Genomic DNA, 21,803 nt, shown 5'->3' on the forward strand with positions numbered 1-21,803 from the left:
TTAGTGGTTGAAGTTCCAAAAATGCTGAAACCCATATTTTTTTATTTTCTGACGTAGAAAACATATACCAGATTTCGTAGTTTTAGCTTCAAAATTCCCTTAATAGAGACATACTTTCAAAATGCCTTTCATCTCCTATTTAACTCCCTTAAGAGTGGAATTTTGGACGATACCTTCTTAAATAATGCCCACAGTATAAGCTCCACACACTCTCCACACTTAAGTTTCTATCCTTAGCCATCTGGGCTAGGCAATGATGAGCCAATGAATCAGTCTGACCGTATTTCACCCCCTTAGGGGTTGAATTTCCAAAAACAGTAAAACGTATTTTTTCAACTGTAACTGAGAAAGCCAGACACCAATTCTCAAAGATTTAACTTTAAAAATGCTTGCACAATGAAATATTTCCATAAAAATTATATCCCCCATTTCAACCCCATAAGGGTTGAATTTCCCAGAACAGTGGAACACATACTTTTTTTATTTCTAACTGAGAGGCCAAATTTAAATTTTCATCGATTTAGCTTTAAAAATGCTTTCATAATAGAATATTTTCATAAAAAGTCTGATCTCCTATTTCACCTCCTTAGTGGTTCAACTTCCAAAAACACTGAAACATGTATTTTTTGTACTTGCAACTGAGTAGTCAAATACGAATATTCATAGACATAGCTTTCAAAATTCTTTAGTAGTTCTTTAATAATGCTATATTTTCAAAAAAAGCTTTTGCCCACTATTTCGCCCCCACAGGGCTAAATTTCCAAAAATTTTGAAACATGTATTTCTTTATTTTTGACCGAGAAACCAAATACCAATTTTTGTAGGTTAACTTCAGAAATGACTTAATAGCAACATTTTTTTTTTTAAAAAAAAACCTTCATCCCCTTAGGATTGGAATTTCAAAAAAAGCAATTCTTAAACAATGCCTACAGTATAACATCCACAGCGTCTCCATCTTTTGAGGTTTCATCCCTAGCAGTTTGGTCTTGGTGGTGATGAGTCAGTCAGTTGGTGAGTCAGTCAGGACATTGCCTTTTATATATAGATATTTAATACTAATTCCAGATTTTCTCTTAGTATTCATTCATCCATTTGTTATTCATTCACATACTGTGTATCATAAATTCCATTCTTTAGAGATGTGGAATACGGCAAATTATGTATTAACAAGCCAAAGCACCACTGTAGGCTACTTCTTTTACGTAAACAACAAGCAATTATGTTTAGTTTTAATCTACTGACATTGATTATTACACGAGTTACTTTTAGAATATTGTGTAGAAATGCAGCTACGTAACCCTTTCAACACTACAGATGTACTTGCCAAAGGATGTGCTGGGTGTTGACACCTAAACCAACTACCTGTGTTGGAAACCATTTGTAGGATACCACTTCCTGTGTGTTGAAATACCTGCACTGGCTTTCTTGTGCTGTGCTGAATTCATAGCTTATAAGCTAAACGCCATATGTTCCATGCATCCACTATCTCCTGTTTTTCTGCACTCATGGTGCATGCCAGCACAATAATTCATTCACAAACAATTCACAAGGGAGATTAAGTGGTTGCTGGAACATACTTCTGATTAATCTGAATATGTTTCGAGTCCATAAATAAAATTAATCATTCTCAAGCAAAATTTAAGGTCAGAAATCAATGTTTTCAAAAACAAAATCTTTTCTTATATCAGAATAGTTTGATCACATCATAAACAGGTGAGTCTGCATTTTTTTTTGTTAACTGTCTCTGTGCTGTGAAATCACTTCACACAAGAATAGATATTAGTAGTACAGGTAATTGAATAGATTAAAAAAAAATTTACTTACCAAGTGGCAGCTGGAGAGCACACATGTATAAGTTATTACAGCCTTCAAGCTTTCAGAGCCAGTGGCTCCTTCTTCTCACAGTAGCAATGAAGGGGAAGGAAGAGGAATGAAGGAATAGGACTTGTGAGACATAGAAAAAGGGTTAGATTTCAGAAAAGTCACCCAGAACCCCAGTGAAGGAAGCCTTACCAGACAATATGAGAAGGAAATACTGATTGTTGGGTACTGCATCAGATGAGATTTGAAAACCTGAGAGCTTGAGGGTGGAAAATAGGGTAATATACAAGACACAGATCACTGCGAAAACACTGTGTACAAGTTAATGAGAGTGAAAAGCTAAGTGCACTGTATTTGATAGAGGTGGGTGGGTGACTGCAAAAAATAGATGGGTCAGTAAATGAAAGATGTAGAAAACTACAAGGGAATGAAGAAAGGAACAGTTACTGTGAAGAAATGCTGCGACCACAGAAAATAACATAAATTAAGGCTGTGTGGTTGGTCAGAACCAAGGACATGTTGCAGCACCAGTTCCCACCTGCAGAGTTCTGAATAACTGATATCTGAGGGAAGAATCCAGATGACATGTGGGGTGAAACATGTACTGAGGTCATGACTGTCATGTTGTAGAACATGCTTTGCAACAGTATGTTGTGTGTTGTCAGTATACACCCTCTGCCTATGGCCATTCATCCAAACTGGTAACTTTGTGGTAATCATGCTGATGTAAAAGGCTGAACATTGTTTACATGTTGTTGTTGTTGTGGTCTTCAGTCCTGAGACTGGTTTGATGCAGCTCTCCAAGCTACTCTATCCTGTGCAAGCGTCTTCATCTACCAGTACCTACTGCAACCTACATCCTTCTGAATCTGCTTGGTGTATTCATCTCTTGGTTTCCCTCTATGATTTTTACCCTCCACACTGCCCTCCAATACTAAATTGGTGATCCCCTGATGCCTCAGAACATGTCCTACCAACCGATCCCTTCTTCTAGTCAAGTTGTGCCACAAACTTCTCTTCTCCCCAATCTTATCTAGACTATTTATCGTCCATGTTTCACTTCCATACATGGCTACACTCCATACAAATACTTTCAGAAACGACTTCCTGACACTTAAATCTATACTCGATGTTAACAAATTCCTCTTCTTCAGAAATGCTTTCCTTGCCATTTCCAGTCTACATTTTATATCCTCTCTACTTCGACCATCATCAGTTATTTTGCTCCCCAAATAGCAAAACCCCTTTACTACTTATGTGTCTCATTTCCTAATCTAATACCCTCAACATCACCCGACTTAATTCGACTACATTCCATTATCCTCGTTCTGATTTTGTTGATTTTCATCTTATATCCTTCCATCAAGACACTATCCATTCCGTTCAACTGCTCTTCCAAGTCCTTTGCTGTCTCTGACAGAATTACAATGTCATCGGCGAACCTCAAAGTTTTTATTTCTTATCCATGGATTTTAATACCTATACTGAATTTTTCTTTTGTTTCCTTCACTGCATGCTCAATATACAGATTGAATAACATCGGGGAGAGGCTCACTCCCTTCCCAACCACTGCTTCCCTTTCATGCCCCTCAACTCTTATAACTGCCATTTGGTTTCCATACAAATTGTAAATAGCCTTTCGCTCCCTATATTTTACCCCTGCCACCTTCAGAATTTGAAAGAGAGTATTCCAGTCAACATTGTCAAAAGCTTTCTCTAAGTCTACAAATGCTAGACATGTAGGTTTGCCTTTCCTTAATCTAGCTTCTAAGATAAGCCGTAGGGTCAGTATTGCCTCATGTGTTCCAATATTTCTACGGAATCCAAACTGATCTTTCCCAAGGTCGGCTTCTACTAGCTTTTCCATTCGTCTGTAAGGAATTCGTGTTAGTATTTTGCAGCTGTGACTTATTAAACTGATAGTTCGGTAATTTTCACATCTGTCAACACCTGCTTTCTTTGGGATTGGGATTATTATATTCTTCTTGAAGTCTGAGGGTATTTCGCCTGTCTCATACATCTTGCTCACCAGATGGTAGAGGTTTGTCAGGACTGGCTCTCCCAAGGCCGTCAGTAGTTCTAATGGAGTGTTGTCTACTCCCAGGGCCTTGTTTCGACTCAGGTCTTTCAGTGCTCTGTCAAACTCTTCACGCAGTATCATATCTCTCATTTCATCTTCATCTACATCGTCTTCCATTTCCATGATATTGTCACCAAGAAGATCGCCCCTGTATAGACCCCAATATACTCCTTCCACCTTTCTGCTTTCCCTACTTTGCTTAGAACTGGGTTTCCATCTGAGCTCTTGATATTCATACAAGTGGTTCTCTTTTCTGTTTACATAACAGGTGGTATATGATATGTGTCATTTCACAAGTGGCTCTCCCTTTGATATTATTGTGATTTCCTGTCAGGATGGTCGCAGTTCATAGTAATAGATGGCACATCATCGAGTAAAACAGAAGTGATATCAGGTGTTCCCCAGGGAAGCATCCTGGGACCTCTGCTGTTCCTGACCTATATAAATGACCTGGGTGACAATCTGAGCAGTTCTCTTAGGTTGTTCGCAGATGATGCTGTAATTTACAGTCTACTAAGGTCATCCGAAGACCAGTATCAGTTGCAAAGCGATTTTGAAAAGATTTCTGTATGGTCTGGCAGGTGGCAGTTGACGCTAAATAACGAAAAGTGTAAGGTGATTCACATGAGTTCCAAAAGAAATCCATTGGAATTCGATTACTCGATAAATAGTACGATTCTCAAGGCTGTCAATTCAACTAACTACCTGGGTGTTAAAATTACGAACAACTTCAGTTAGAAAGACCACATAGATAATATTGTGGGGAAGGCAAGCCAAAGGTTGCGTTTCATAGGCAGGACACTTAGAAGATGCAACAAGTCCACTAAAGAGACAGCTTACACTACACTCGTTCGTCCTCTGTTAGAATATTGCTGTGCGGTGTGGGATCCTTACCAGGTGGGATTGACGGAGGACATTGAAAGGTTGCAAAAAAGGGCAGCTCGTTTTGTATTATCACGTAATAGGGGAGAGAGTGTGGCAGATATGATATGCGAGTTGGGATGGAAGTCATTAAAGCAAAGACTTTTTTCATCGCGGCGAGATATATTTGCGAAATTTCAGTCACCAACTTTCTCTTCTGAATACGAAAATATTTTATTGAGTCCAACTTACATAGGTAGGAATGATCATCAAATTAAAATAAGAGAAATCATAGCTCGAACAGAAAGGTTTAGGTGTTCGTTTTTCCCGTGTGCTGTTCGGGAGTGGAATGGTAGAGAGATAGTATGATTGTGGTTCGATGAACCCTCTGCCAAGCACTTAAATGTGAATTGCAGAGTAATCATGTAGATGTAGATGTAGATGTTTTGCCAGTTACAGAACTGGTGATAGTAGGGTGCATAGGACCTGTCTTTCAGTGGGAATGGTCACAGAGGTAGGAGCCATACGGTAAGGAGATGGGTACAGAAGACGCTTAGGGTCTTACAAGGATATTGCAGAGATTGGGAGGAAAAAAATAAGCTACTCTAGGTATGGTGGGTGATATCTTGGAGAGCACGGACCTCATTTCAGGGCATGATTTTTAGAAATTCATAGCCATATTGAAGTATCGGCTGACAGTAGTCCCAGAATTTGGTGGATGTGATGGTCCAGGGAAATCTCTTTCTGAAATAGGCTGGTGGGGTAATTACATCCAGCAACTGGCAACAATGCCAACTGTCAAAATGTAAGTACTGTTGTTTTTTAGTAGATTTAACATGAACAGAAGTGTGTAGCTGACCTTTGGCAAGGATACGAATATCAAGGAAAGTGGCATGGGATTTGGAATAAGGCCATGTGAAATTTAACTGGAGAATGGATTTAGAGATTCCAAGAATCTTGACATGTCAGCCTCACCATGAGTATATAGGGCAAAGGTGTCATCAATGTATCTAAACCAGACCAGGGGCTGAAGGCTTACACATCCCAGGAAAGTCCCCTCCATGTGACCCATGAGAAGGTTGCCATAGGAAGGAGCCATCCCGGTTCCCATGGCTGTACCCCTGATCTGTCTGCGTCTGCTCTCCTCAAGGATGAAAGATGAAGTAGGTGCTGGTAAGTATAGAGTTGATAATGGTGAGCAGGAAGGATGTTACAGGTTAGGAATCAGGTGGGCTCTGACTGAGGAAATATTCAGCAGCAAACAGACCTTGAGATGAAGAACGTTGGTCTAGAGGGACGTGGCCTCAATCTTTCATTGTCTGGCCTGTCTATTTTTCACAGCCCCACTCCCACATCTGTCACATACAATGCACTTGGCTTTTCACTCTTATTAACTCATGCTTGCTGTTTTATCAATAATCTCTGTCTTCCATATCACCCTATCTTCCACCTTTAAGCTCTCAGGTTTTCCAATCTCACTCAGTGCAGTCCCTACAATCAGTCTTCCCTCCTCATCCCGGCGAGTAAGTCTCCCCTGACTTGGGGTTTTGGGTGACTTTTCTTAACTCTACCCATTTTCTAAACCTAACCAGTCCTTTTCTTTCACCACTCCTCTTTCTCCTTCAGTCCTTCTGCCTGAAGAAGGAGCCATGGACTCCGAAGGCTTTCAAACCATGATATATTTTATATATGTATTCTCCTGCCACCACTTGGTGAGTAGATTTTTTATCTATCCAATTTCTTATATTTTCAGAAATCGATTATCTTCATTAGCAGGATAAACAGTGCAACATGTGAAGAACTGAGTCCGTCTGTTGCTAACATACTACTTCATTGGACAGAGGCTGCCAACTTGAAACATTCAAGTACTTTTTACAAGGATCAGTATGAATTTTCAATATTTTTTTATGTCCATATGCAAATTTTGCATAAAAAAATCACAATACCCAAGCATAACTGTATACATTACATGGAAATAATTTTTGTGTATCATAAACTGATGAATATGTACAATTTTTATGCTGTGTAATCACATCATTTACAAAACAGATATAGCTCCATCTAAAGCATCAGTTTCTTGTCAGCATACTTCATCATTTGAAGAGACACACAAAGTGAGAAAATGTAGTTTTTTGAATACTTTTTAGATAAGCACGCTGATTCATGTTAGTAGTCACCTCAGTGGATGGAACCAACTTAAGAAAAACACCCTCAAAACATTCCAGACCCACCTCCAGATTGCACCTGACCTTGTACACATTCAGGGTGAAATGCTTTATTTGTCCTCAGGGCACTCGATGATGTGTATCATTTGAATATGAGCAAAAACATGATCCATCAGACAACATTACATTCCAAATGTTAGCTACTGTCCATGTTTGATGATTTCTAGTCCACTGAAGACATGCAGCTTTATGTGTCTGTGTGAGCAATGGTCTCCTGCGAGGTTACCAATTTCGCATGTTCATTGCATGCAGTTCCCATTTCAATATTCTCTTGCAAACAGGTTAGTACTGACTTTCATTCACTGCCTACAGCAATTCCTGTTTGCTTTGGAAGCAATTTTGATTCACAAACTGTAAAATGCATCTCTGGTTGCTCTCACAATCAGTCAAGATCATTTTCTGATCACGATTCTGATGTCATGTTTAATGGTCATCAGCAACTTCACACAGTATTAGGCTATGGACATGACCAAACACGACTGCCCCTTTTTGCACTCTGTCACAACCTCACACTTACCCACGTTTATCTATAAAGTTCATTTGAAACATAAATGTCTCACTTGTCACTACTTTCTTATACTCATGTAGAGCTATCAGACAGGCGGTTGAGTATTACTTGATCACTGCACCATCTGAAAAGACGTAACAATTCATTTGTGTGTGTACACTGGGGTGACAAATTTTTTATCTGGTGAGCTTATTTCAACCTAAGAGATGAAATCAGGACTGTTGAATACTATTTGCACCCACTATATCTATTTTACATACTTTCTTTTGATCTGGGGTTTTGACCAAGTAAAAAGGTAACAACACCTTTTTGTATTGTCTTTCTTACATATCTTGCTTTTTTCTTTTTTAAATAATGTACTCAGAAGTGGCAATTAATTTCAACTATCAGGTTTAGTTCCTGACGATTAGTAATGCTTCTCTGTGTGATAACTTTCAAAACAGAACAATACACAGAACAATAATATGTTGCAAGTTTTGCCTTTGTATCTGGTTTCCCAGTGCACTTTCTGTTTTGTGCAAACCAAGCTTCTGCATATACTTTTCTTTGAATGTTTACTGACAATAACATCGAGAAAATACCACCATGCAAACTGAAGAGATTCTCGTCACTGAAGTGCCTTCCTGTGCCACCTTTTCTCTGTTCTGTTGCATATTTTTCTACATTTTCCATAACAAAAAAGGGTGAAACATTGTGAGTGCCACGTTTCACCCTGTAGCCAACCTGAGAACAAGAGCAATGAAAAGTCACAAATCTAGAATGTGAAAAAAATATTTCTTATATCATTTCAGTTGACACATTGAGCCTACTGAACACATTAGCATGTTATAGTAGTCAACTGCAACCATACTTGAGTTGCAAGCTAGCAAGTTATCAGTCAGTCTCTCTTCACAAACATTCTTGGTTTTACATGTGGTCAACATCCACACTTCTCTTTTACTGCAACACTTGATAGAAAGCACCTTGTCAGTTGACTTAAGCTCAGTTTCTCTTAATTTCATTTTCCTCTGCAGTTTTGACATGTTGTGCCTATTCTCACAAACAGTGACTCTGATGAAGACTAAACATATTGTGAAACTCATATGAACTTTATCGACAGTATTTTTGATTTTAAACAAACTTTTACTTCCAGCCCTTGCAGATCTGTCACTGAGCTGTAGCATTCTCAAAATCAAATTAAAATGGTCTTGGGGCATAATTTTACTGAAAACAGAAGTGTTTAAAGGTATATTTCTGGATCTACAAATTACTATTTTAAACTTTTTAACTGAGCCATTAGAAGACAAATAACAAAAAAACAAAGTTCTTCAGATTCAGTATCTTTCCACTTTCCCAGTCAAGAATACAGAGATTCCAGAGTATGTGCACTGGTGTATACATAAAAATTAATTCATTTCATCTGCTGCAAACTGGAACAGGTTTTGTGACAGAAATATGTACATACATAAAAAAGACAGAACTCTTGAGTCATTGAGCAGTTGAAACTTGCATTGCAAATCCGCCACCAAACACATGCCTTAATGGCTGTAAATTGGTTTGTTTCCAATTGAAGGTGTCACTGACGTGTGCTCTATCCACTATCACTTTCTGATTCTTCAGATTCTGAATTTACTGCCAACTGCACTTCTTGCAGAAGCATTAAACTGGTACACCGTACCAGCTGATTACAGGGCTAAGGACTACCATTTCGAGATTTTGTCGAAGTCTCATCATTCTGTTACTGTCATCAGAAAACTGACACTCAGTGTTGTTCCTAGGTAGTATTTCCAGGTTCTCTATATCTTTCCAAAGTTGCTCTTGTGACATTTCTCTTGTAGAATAGAAGAACATGAAGTTAATACTGACGAAAACACACAACATGAAGTCTAAATCTGCAACAAGGGATCACAGCAGCATATGTAGTCACACTCTCACAACTCTGAACAGCTACTGCAAGAATGGCATTGAAATACAGTTCTGCTCATTTACACACCTAGATCACACAGGCACCTGTTCATTAGTGTGCTTAAACTTAATCACAGCAATGAAAAGGCCAGCAAACATGACACACAAACACATCAATAGTGTTATAGGAAAATTCAGAGGCCATGATTACACTTGTGAACAGCACCTTGTGCAATAAAACTGGTGATAGTGAGATAAATGTACTAACTTAACTTGGATCATACGAAATGACTGATTCCATGCTGAAGGCAAAAAAAACCAGGAATCAACTACTGCACAATTATCCAGAAATGTTTAAAGGTCAACATATATAATCAGTTAAAGTAATTACAATGAAAATTATGGTCTCCTCAAAAAAGGCAAACAATTATTTGTATTTTATTTATGAAATGTATGTTCCAAAGATTATTTTGCGTAAATAGATCAGTATATGACAGTAATTTCTTTGCTACATGTTGTTAGAGGTAAATCGTTGTTTTTGGTCAGTTAGTTAGTTGTACAAGTTTGAAGTGCAAGGATGCGGTACAAGTTATGTGCCTTATATTGATTTGTACTGTGTAGTGAAATGACTGAAAATATATGCATTCTTCACCAGAAAGTCCACAGTGTTCACATGATTTTGCAGAAGCAACCTAAACATCCTCTAGACAATCATATAAAAAAAAGGATAACAGAGCCTTCAAATTACAACAAAGAAGAGGAATAACAGATGTGTATTATTAATAAAACTGGATACTCAAATTCTACGGTTGCTATCTCTCGCTGCAGTGTTTCACTATCTCAGCATGACAAGTGCTGTGAAAATGAGACCAGTCACCCAAATTAGTAACTTCCTTCAAAAAATTAGTGAATCAACTTTGGGCAACTAGAGGGTGGTGATGGTCAGACTGGGGACTGGTGAATCTTGATGACAACTTGTTCACAGCAGTTGGAGGGTTCAGAAACACTGTTGTTTGTCCCTTCACATTAATCAGTCACACTGCCCTGTAAGATTATACCATAGGACAATTGAAGTAGCACAGCTGTATGTGTAATGATGTGTACTTCATAACCAGCTATATGTCCTCTTGAATTTATGCAGGTGATCTGGTCTGGCCCCACAATGGAGAAGTCTTGAAGCAATACTCTCGGCAGATCTAAGTACAATGCATAAATACTTTAAAAACTGGAGATTAACACCAAATCCAATGAAGATCAAAATTAGCTGCTTTCTTCTTAACAACAGAATGGCCAAGTGCAAAGCTACATGTTGCTTTCAATTGTAAAGTCCTCCACCACCAAGACTTTCGAAAAGAACTGTAACTCTTGATAGAACTTTGTCCTGCGAAAGAAAATATAGAAATCACTACAGCTGAGACTGTGGAATAACATCATTAAGAAGCTAAGTAGTACCCCATGGGGTGCATGAGCAACAACACTAATACACTACTGGCCATTAAAATTGCTACACCAAGAAGAAATGTAGATGACAAACGGGTATTCGTTGGACAAATATATTATACTATAACTGACATGTGATTACATTTTCACGCTATTTGGGTGAATACATCCTGAGAAATCAGAATCCAAAACAACCACCTCTGGCCATAATAACAGCCTTGATATGCCTGGACATTGAGTCAAACAGAGCTTCGATGGTGTGTACAGGTACAGCTGCCCATTCAGCTTCAACATGATACCACAGTTCATCAAGAGTAGTGACTGGCATATTGTGACGAGTCAGTTGCTCGGCCACCATTGACCAGACTTTTTCAATTGGTGAGAGATCTGGAGAATGTGCTAGCCAGGGCAGCAGTTGAACATTCTCTGTATCCAGAAAGGCCCGTACAGGACCTGCAGCATACGGTCATGCATTATCCTGCTGAAATGTAGGGTTTTGCAGGGATCGAATGAAGGGTAGAGCCATGGGTCGTAACACATCTGAAATGTAACGTACACTGTTCAAAGTGCCGTCAGTGCAAACAAGAGGTGACAGAGACGTGTAACCAATGGCACCCCATACCATCACGCCAGGTGATACGCAAGTATGGCGATGATGAATACACGCTTCCAATGTGCTTTCACCGCAATGTCACCAAACACGGATGCGACCATCATGATGCTGTAAACAGAACCTGGATTCATCCAAAAAATGACATTTTGCCATTTGTGCACCCAGGTTCATCGCTGAGTACACCATTGCAGGTGCTCCTGTCTGTGATGCAGTGTCAAGGGAAACCGCAGCCATGCTCTCTGAGTAATAGTCCATGTTGCTGCAAATGTCGTCAAACTGTTCGTGCAGATGGTTGTTGTCTTGCAAACGTCTCCATCTGTTGACTCAGGGATTGAGACGTGTCTGCATGATCCGTTACAGCCATGCGGATAAGATGCCTGTTGTCTCGACTTCTAGTGATACGAGGCCATTGGGGTCCAGCATGGCATTCTGTATTAGCCTCCTGAACCCACTGATTCCATATTCTGCTAACAGTCATTGGATCTCGACCAACGTGAGCAGCAATGCCGCGATATGATAAACTGCAATCGCGATGGGCTACAATCCAACCTTTATCAAAGTCGGTAATGTGAAGGTACGCATTTCTCCTCCTTACACGAGTCATCACAACAGTGTTTCACCAGGCAATGCCGGTCAACTGCTGTATGTGTATGAGAAATCGGTTGGAAACTTTACTCATGTCAGCACGTTCTAGGTGTCGCCACTGGCACCAACCTTGTGTGAATGCTCTGAAAAGCTAATCATTTGCATATCATAGCATCTTCTTCCTGTCAGTTAAATTTTGCGTCTGTAGCATGCCATCTTCGTGGTGCATCAATTTTAATGGCCAGTATTGTATGTTCTACCTCAGGAATTGTCTGCTCTGCTGCTAAAAACTGTGCTCTGATATGGCTTAGTAGTACACATGTGAGTGAAATCGATGTTCAGCTAAAAGCAGCTATGAGGACAATAACAGATGACATCAGATCTATTTCTCTTTGCTGGTTAACAATTCTAAGCCACATTGTACCACCAGATCTGCGAAGACAGAATTCCCCTCTCAAGGGAAATGAAAAAATAGTTAAAATTCCTCAGCTCCCAATCCAGTCTCATGTGCATGTACTTAGAATGATTTATTAAAATCTGGACAGTCACCTATCTTAACGGCAGAATTACTGCAAGCAGTGAATTTCACCATGAGCAGAAAGTGGTCAGAAACATAGAATAACAGACACTCATAGACCTGTCACTAGATCACTTGATGTGGAATTACCATGATGTGATTGGAAAACAATTAGTAATATTAGTACAGGCCATGACAACTGTGCAGAAAGCCTCCACCAATGGAGGCTCAATGTGACTGGTAGCAATGAACAGCACAACATCAAACATATTGTAACAAGCTGCAAGCGACAAGCTTACCCTTGAAATGTAGATTTCTTTGAAGTGACATACCAGCCCTTGAATGAATTGAAGATTTAGATATTAGTTATTAGATTTAGTTGTTTAGTTCTATTTATTATGCAGTTCATGTATGTTAGTTGCAGCTCACTTTGTACTGTCATGCACTAAATACAGTTAATTGATAAGTATAACAATATTATGTGAAAGTATGTGTTCATTAATAATTTGTGAAGAGACGATATCTCATAGGGATCTTATTTAAAAGCTAACTTTCAAATTTTTTTTTGTATACAAGAACATTTCAACATTTTGTTGGCCAATCCTTATCTTTCAGCAAGAAACTGGACTTCAGTCAACAAAAACAAATACAGACCTTCAAAAGGCCTATGGTGTAAAGTTGTAGGAATAATATCCTAGGAGGTATATAATCTTAATATTAGTGTGGCATCTGAGAATGTTTACTCATTTTAGTTCTGTCATTTGAGTCACACTGCTATTTTTGCTATTATGTAGAGGAAGTTCTTCCAAACAGGGCTCAAGGGAGTGTTTTAAGGAACCAGCTTTGCCACTGGTGTCAACAGCATCTGTCTGAGAGTAGGAAGTTAGTGCAGAATTCTATGTACACTCGCAATTTTGTAATAATATGGTCCTCTTCTGCTACTTTCACAGTAACATGCTGGTTGCAATTATCTACCAAGGTGATGGCAATGCATACCATTTCCTATTTCCAACCAAGAAAAACTCCACCAATAAAATACTTAAGGCATACCATTCTAGACATACATGTATATTCCTGATGTCTCTCCTAAGTCATCAAGCATATTTTCTCTGATGTTTCAGCATATACCTGCAATTTTGCTGGAGTTAGCTAAAGCAAATACCACTCTCACATTTTTTCATGCAATGCCCAGTGTTGACAGAAAAAGTCATTTATTTCCTGTTATAAGCAAAATGATTCTTAAGGTGGAACTTTATGTGTCCACTTGATACAGCAGCTCCAAATACGTCTAGAATAATATTTTGGAGGGACAGTACCACACAAAGAATGACCAGTACTCAAGCAGTGACTGGGCAGCACTGTGGCATGGCAGTAGTTACTTAGTTACATCTTTCACAGACCTTATGAAAATGATGTAGAATGAGTCAGTGCACAGAATAAACTATGCATGAAAAGTATCCTGACACCCCCAAAAACATACATTTTTCATATAAGGTGCATTGTACTGCCACCTACTGCCAGGTACTCCATATCAGCGACCTCAGTAGTCATTAGACATTGTGAGAGAGCTGAATGGGATGCTCTGCAGAACTCACGGACTTCGAATGTGGTCAGGTGATTGGGTGTCATTTGTTTCATACATATGTATGCAAGATTTCCACACTCCTAAACATCCCTAGGTCATCTGTTTCTGATGTTATAGTGAAGTGGAAACATGAAGGGACATGTACAGCACCAAAACGTACAGGCCGACCTTGCATAATTCGGCTTGAAATGCACATTGGTTTTTTTCCAGATTCACAATGGAGTAGGTCCCATCTGATATTAAGCTATTCAGTGTGGTTTTTATGATGTAAATTTTCTTGAAGTACCAGTACTGTACAATCTCATTTTTGGTTCTTTATTATGGCATGATGCCATCGCGGCAGAAGATGATAACGTACACTTGTAATTCAGCAAACAGTTGGAACTAGGCAATACTGTGAAATGAAACATTTTGTTTCAAATAAAATGATTGCCTTAATAAAGACAAATTTCTTTAGCAAACTTGCAAAAAAACTTCACTGTTTTGCAAGGCAATTAATGCTTGACTGCACTAGTAACTTAGAAGTTCAATAAAATCAGAAAACTGAAACTAATAATATACTTTTGCCCTCTGTAATTATGTGAATGTATTTTGATTCACTTGATAGTTCTGGCCACAGAAATCCGTTTTGTTTTCATTTGACATGGGAGCTGTAAACAAAGAGAAGCAGCAAAATCACTTAATGCAAACACGAGTCACGTGGAGACTAACACCCTCCCCACTAAAACTCAGACAACTGTGCACATGCGCGAATCTGGCAGCTAGGGCATGTGAGAAAAATTTTTTTCATTTGCATCTGGCTGCTTGCTGCTACTGCCGATACAGCTAACAGCCACACTTCGTGTAGCAGGAAGAAGGAGAAGGTACTGCTCATATGCGAGTCAACTAAGCATCCGCATGAGCCTGCTGGCAACTGATCAAACAAACCTAATGTGAACAGTTGTGAGGTCACACTCATAGCAAGCAGTTTATTGTTATGAAGAATTACACAGTCTTCGCCCTATGGCCTTTGACATATTTTTGATATTTGCAAACACTTGCATGCATAGTTTTTTGTTGTTGTAAATGGTGCATTTCCTTTGCCACTAAAGTTTTATTTTTTTTCCCCTCTCGTTTATATTTTATTGCTGCAGTATTATTCTTCAGTATCAGGATACAGTAACATTCTTTGCTAAGGAATCAATTCTTATCAGTCAAATTTACAAAAATTTATTGAAAGTCAAAACAATGAAAAATTCCCGGAGTTCCAAAAAATTCCCGGGTTTTTCCAAGTTTTCTCCCGGATGAAAAAATTCCCGTGTTTTTCCCGGATGTCCCGGGTTGTATACACCCTGAATTCGGAGGCGGTGTTGTTATGGTGATGGAGGGCTCCATGAACTTGTAAGTCATTTTCAGCCTGGTGTCTGGATACTTTTGATCACACCGTGTATGTATATGTGATTACAGTTAACATTAATGAACACATTAACATTTTATTCTTGCTCATACAACTACACCTAAAACCATGTTTTTTACTGGTTACCAGTTTTGAAGTAAAAATTCATCAATGGAATAGAAGAAGTTGTGCAGGAGAAATGATATGAAATTAGATTTAAAACTTGCTTTGCTACCTGCCAGACATTTTAGGTTATTCAGCAAATGATCAGAAAATTTTATTGCTGCATACTGAACTCCTCTCTGAGCCGCTGACAGCTTTAACAGTGGGTAATAAATGTCATTTTTTCCTCTATTATTGCAGGTATGTATAACTGATCTTCTCAAATTGTGATGGATTGTTTATGGTGAATTTCAGTAGTGAAAATATGTATTGTGACGACACAGTTTAAGTACCTAGCTCAATGAAGAGGTACCTACATGACATCTGTAGATGATCACCACGATCATTCTTACTGCTTACTTTTGTGCAAAAAATACTTTCTTTGTAAGTGATGAGTTTCCCCAGAAAAATTATTCCATACAACATTATTAAGTGGCAATATGCAAAATATCTCGGGAGAGTGATATGTTTGTTTCCAAGATTAGCAATTATATGAAGAGCAAAAGCAGTTGAAGTTAATTTCTTGAGAAGTTCAGTAACATGCTTATTTATTTATTTACAGGTCAAGTTCTGTAGGAACAAATTGATGAGCAAATCTCCAAGGTCATGGAATGTGTCAGTACATGAAATTACAACATAAAACTAATAACAGATAAAAATAAAATCTTTATAAACCCAAAAGAGTCAAGCCATAAGTTTAAGTTCATGCAATCAACAATATAACATAAGAAACAGCATAATTTTTCAAGGAACTCCTCAAAAGAATAGAAGGAGTGACTCATGAGGAAACCCGTAAGTTTCAATTTGAAAGCACATGGACTACAGCAAAGATTTTTGAATTCTTGTGGTAGCTTATTGAAAATGGATGCAGCAGTATACAGCACATTTTTCTGCACAAGAGTTAAGGCAGTCGGATCCAAATGCAGGTTGGAATTCTGCCAAGTATTAACTGAGTGAAAGCTGCTTATTTGTGGGAATAAGCTGGTATTGTTAATGAGAAATGGCAATAAAGAATATATATATTGAGAGGCCAATGTCAAAATACCCAGAATAGTGAATAGGGGTCAACAAGAGGTTCGTGAACTTACACCACTTATTGCCTGAACCACCCATTTCTGAGCCAAAATTATCCTTTTAGAATGGGACAAGTTACCCAAAAATACAATACTATATGACATAAGTGAATGAAAATAAGCAAAGTAAACTAATTTTCGTATTAAATGATCACTTACTTCAGATACCATTGGAATTGTAAAAGTGGCAGCATTAAGGCTTTGAATAAGACACTGAATGTGAGCTTTCCATGATAGTTTACTATCTGAACACCTAAAAATTTGAACTGTTCAGTTTCAGTAGTCATATACCCATTCTGTGAAATTAAAATGTCGGGTTTTGTTGAACTGTGTGTTAGAAACTGTAAAAACTGAGTCTTACTGAGACATAACACTAGTTTATTGTCTACAAGCATGAACTTATGTCATGAACTACACTATCTGAAATTGAGCCAATGTTGCACACAACATCCTAGTTTTCAAGTAGCAGTCAGCAAGGCGAGGGAGATGCTGACGTTGCTGCAGTTCTTTTTGTTTCACTGTCTTTGTTAATACACAATGATAAAATAATTATCACGCTAGACTAATTTGGGACCTTCTTACTGAATGGGAATGTAAAACTCTGCTTTAAAAATAATTCTGTTTGTAACAAGAAACAAATCAGTGCTTTCTGCCAACAGTTGACGTCACATGAAAGACATGGCGAGCAGTATTTGCTTGGGCTGACTCCAGCGAAAATGAAATTGTAAATGTCTTCTGATATGCTAGAGAAAATGAGTCTGATGATGCTTAGGAGGAACACCACATATACATACAGTGCAAGGGAGAAGGTACTTCATAATAATGTTCCCCACACTTTGACATACTGCATTCATGCACGGAGTGAAAGGAAAAATTATTGTATGCATGGCTCTAAGTGCTCCATAATTTCCTTAAACTTTTTCTCATTGTGTGTATTTAAAATATACTATAGTGGCAGAAGAATTGGTGCACAGTCTACCTTGAATAATTGTTCTCATGGTTTCATGAAAACATCACCTTCCTGTGAAAGTACTCCAGTTCAGCACCCTAAGCATCTCTACTGCACTTTTACATATTCTGTACCAATATGTTAAATTACTATTTGAACATATCTTAATTGCTTAGGTGTCTGAAGTCAGGCAACTTTGTGAGGACCCCAGACGTATGATCAGTATTCTGGAATAGGTAACACAAGTGTTTGTATTTATAATCCTAGTGACAAGTGTAAGTGTTTCATTTCCTTTCCTACTATGGATTTCACATGGATGTCTTTCTAGTTGTACTGCTAGGTATTTAAATGATGTAATAAATGAAAATCCAGGATGCAAGATTACAGGTGTAAGAGGATTGATCACTGCTCACCAAGTAGGAACACCAAGCAGTTCCTGTAGGCACTCCGGCATGAAGAAATGGTGCAGGAAAACAACAGTAAAGAAAAAGGAGAAATAAGATTATAAGGTTAGCAGTAACAGGCCAAATCAGTATATGATGCATTCATTGTACAAGTGACCTTGGAGATACCAGAAAGATTGTCATATTCTTCTCCAGTTATCACAGGTAGTGGGAAGAAAAGATGCCATATACTTTAGGGAACTTACATGGTTATAGAAAAGAAAGGACAGGAAAAACTGCAGTTCTTACTGCATTTACACTGAAAAATATGTGATATTTTTACAACACATGCGTATTCATAACATTTTTCATGTTTCCACGGCAGATTGCTAATATCCTGTAGTGTTACAGAATGTTTTGTTACAAAAATGTAGTAGTACGAATGATGGCATAAAGGAAAGAGCATGCAAGTTATCAATAGGATGTCTTGGCCACTTTCAACAAATTCTCTTCCATAAATTAGAAGGATTTTGCAAATAGAAGCTCTTCTGAAGAACAGGGTGCACTCTGAATAATAAATTGAAGAGGCTTATCAATATATGCACCAATGATGCTGCTAACTATGGTTGAAGGGCAAGAAGCAGATTCCATATTTCTAGATTTCCAGAAAGCATTTGACACAATGCCCCACTGATAATTGTTAACAAAGATACAAACATGTGGAATTGGTTTCAACATATGTGAGTGACTCTTCACATGCAATAGAACCCAGTACATTGCCCTCGATGGTGAGTATTCATAAGATAAGAGGGTGTTGTCAGGAGTGCCCCATGGAAGTTTGATAGGACCACTATTATTTATTACGTACACAGATGATTTGGTGGACCAGATTGGTAGAAATCTGTGGTTGTTTGCTGATAATGCTGTGGTGTAAAGAAAGGTGTCAAAGCTGAGTTACTGTAGGAGGATACAAGATGAGTTAGAAGAAATTCCTAATTGGTGTGATGAGCAGCATCTAGCTATAAATATAGAAAAATGTAAGTTAATGCAGATCAGTAGGAAAAACAACCTGTAATGCTTAGATACAGCATTAGCAGTGACCTGTGTGATGCAATCACATCATTTAAATATCTGGGCATAACGTTGCAAAGCAATATGAAATGGAATGAGCATATGAGGATTGTGGTATGGAAGACGAAAAGTCAAGTTTGGTTTATAATGAGAATTTTGGGAAGTGTGGTTCATCTCTAAAGGAGACTGCATCTAGAGCACTAGTGCAACCTATTCTTGTGTACTGCTTGAGAGTCTGGGATCTGTACCAGGTCAGATAAAAGGAACACATCAAATCAGTTCAGAGACAGTAGGTTTGAACAACACACAAGTGTTATGGAGGTGCTTCGAGAACTCAAATGGAAATCCCTACAGAGAAAGTGACATTCTTTTCAAGGAAAACTATTGAGAAAATTTAGGGAATTGGCTTTTGAAGCTGACTGCAGAACGATTCCACTGCTGCCAAAATACATTTCGCATAAGGACCACTAAGAGACAATAAATTAGGGCTCATATGGGGACATATAGATAGTAAAGCTTTATTTGTGAGTGGAACAGAAGAAAAATGACTAGTAGTGGTACAGCTCACACTCCACCACAACCATACAGTGACTTACAGATTATGTATTTAGATCTAGATGTAGAATGTTTGCTAAAAGCTTACAACGTAAATTCTGAATTTAAATTTGAATCTTAAAAGCTGTCATGCTTACACATCTGCTAAGAGATCTGTAATTAATGGTTTTATGTCAATTTTCTATGAGCTGAATGATGAAGACAAGAATGAAAGACATAAATTTTGCTCTGGATTACTCGATATGTATATTAAACTCCCACAGCATGGGAAAATGCTCTTTCCATAAAAGTTGTCTATTACATCTCATATCTTACGATATTGAAGGTAGGACTGTGTCAAGACATACAAAGAAATTGGTGGACATTATGGGTTGCATGGTCAGTGCAGAAAAAATTGTATTCTGCATGGTTAGATATTTTGTGTATAAGCAATATTTATGACTTTAAAATCCACAACAACTAATTCCTTTTACTTTGTCTCTTGTTTATTTGTTCTTTTTTGCATACTCAACACCTGTAATTAGTGACAAGTATTTTAATTCAATCAGCAATCACTTAAATATATTTCTTTACTCATTTCTCTCACTGGGTCAGACACTTGCTAGTATAAAATGTTACACTTCCTAAACAGACAAATCTGCCACAAGTTTTAAATAAAGCTTGTACAGTATTTAAAGAAAACTTCTTCTCACCAGAAACTGTATCTATTTGTTTAGAACTGTGGTGTTCATTTGCTTTGGAAGGTGATGACAAATATATCTGCTGGAAATTTTTCTTGTTCTCCATTTCAGCAGCTGCTTTGCAAGTATTTGGACTTTCAGGTATGCACTGATCTTCTTTGTACTCTCCATCCTCTTGGCAGTGCCTGCAGGCCAGAAATTTAAATATCTGAGATCAAATTAATCAATACAACACATCATAAATATTACTATTCTTTTCCAGTATTAACTTACTTCTTTTGTATAGCAACATATGCAAGCAGTCCACTTGACAGAAGCAAAACTGTGGCACATACTGTTGGTACCATTACATACGGATCTTCATAAAAATGAACAACATTTGCAAGAACCTGACTTTCTTGCATTGGAGCAACAGTTGCTGTTAAACACAAAATTAATTAGTGGCTGCCATCTTATTGCACTCTGAAGAAATCATACAACTGAAAAACAATGTTAGTCCTGCACCAACAGTGTAAAATATGACACTGAGAAGTTTTTGTAGTGGTATTAATATACAAAAGATTCTTGATATTCTGCTTACAGTTTTCACTCTATAGAGAACTGAAGCAGTGAAATCTCAGGCTTACAACCATTGTACCTCATGGTGAACAGTATCAAAGGAAGATAATGGAACATCTGCAATCTGTAATAAACTGCTTAGGTTTCTTAGGATCACTTGCCACGTAAAACTGTTTAAAATTGTATATAATAGGCAAGTAAGTTGTGAAGATAGCACTACATGCTGATATACAGTTTTTTTCTTTTTCTATATTTTCTTTTACTCCTTTCCTGATTTACTTGTATATACATTGAGAATGTTATTTCAGAATGAGTTTTGTAATCTACATAACTAATGAGGAGGTATTGAATAGGATTGGGGAGAAGAGAAGTTTGTGGTACAACTTGACTAGAAGAAAGGATCAGTTGGTAGGACATGTTCTGAGGCATCAAGAGATCACCAATTTAGTATTGGAGGGCAGTGTGGAAGGCAAAAATCATAGAAGGAGACCAAGAGATGAATACACCAAGCAGATTCAGAAGGATGTAGGTTGCAGTAGGTACTGGGAGATGAAGAAGCTTGCACAGAATAGAGTAGCATGGCGAGCTGCATCAAACCAGTCTCAGGACTGAAGACCACAACAACAACAATTCTTGGTATAATTATCACTCTGTTTATGTAATGTAATTGTTATGAATGTGACTGCCATTTTCAATTATTATGGAGCTGTATACTTTCTTATGCTTTAACATGTTATTTGAATTCATTTTCTGTGGACAAAGAAATATGAAATTCTGATTTTATGTAAAGCTGTAAATCGATGTAATCAAACTCTTTGGAAGTGTTATGTGAAGTGAAGTGTATGAGTCATGTAAAAGTATATCGATAGGCCAAAAGC

General features: G+C 37.9%; 1 protein-coding gene across 1 annotated transcript in view; it reads right to left on the bottom strand.

Moving 5' to 3' along the window:
* LOC124596941 (Down syndrome cell adhesion molecule-like protein Dscam2) overlaps positions 1–21,803 on the bottom strand; it is a 348,091-nt gene that overhangs the window by 59,487 nt on the left and 266,801 nt on the right. Inside the window, exons 26-27 of the mRNA XM_047135906.1 lie at positions 20,641–20,785; positions 20,380–20,552 (exon numbers count right to left, since the gene is read on the bottom strand). Coding sequence (XP_046991862.1) covers positions 20,380–20,552; positions 20,641–20,785 — 318 coding nt within the window. The remainder of the gene's footprint in view (positions 1–20,379; positions 20,553–20,640; positions 20,786–21,803) is intronic.

Source organism: Schistocerca americana, chromosome 1, assembly GCF_021461395.2.
Source record: "Schistocerca americana isolate TAMUIC-IGC-003095 chromosome 1, iqSchAmer2.1, whole genome shotgun sequence".
NCBI lineage: Eukaryota > Metazoa > Arthropoda > Insecta > Orthoptera > Acrididae > Schistocerca > Schistocerca americana.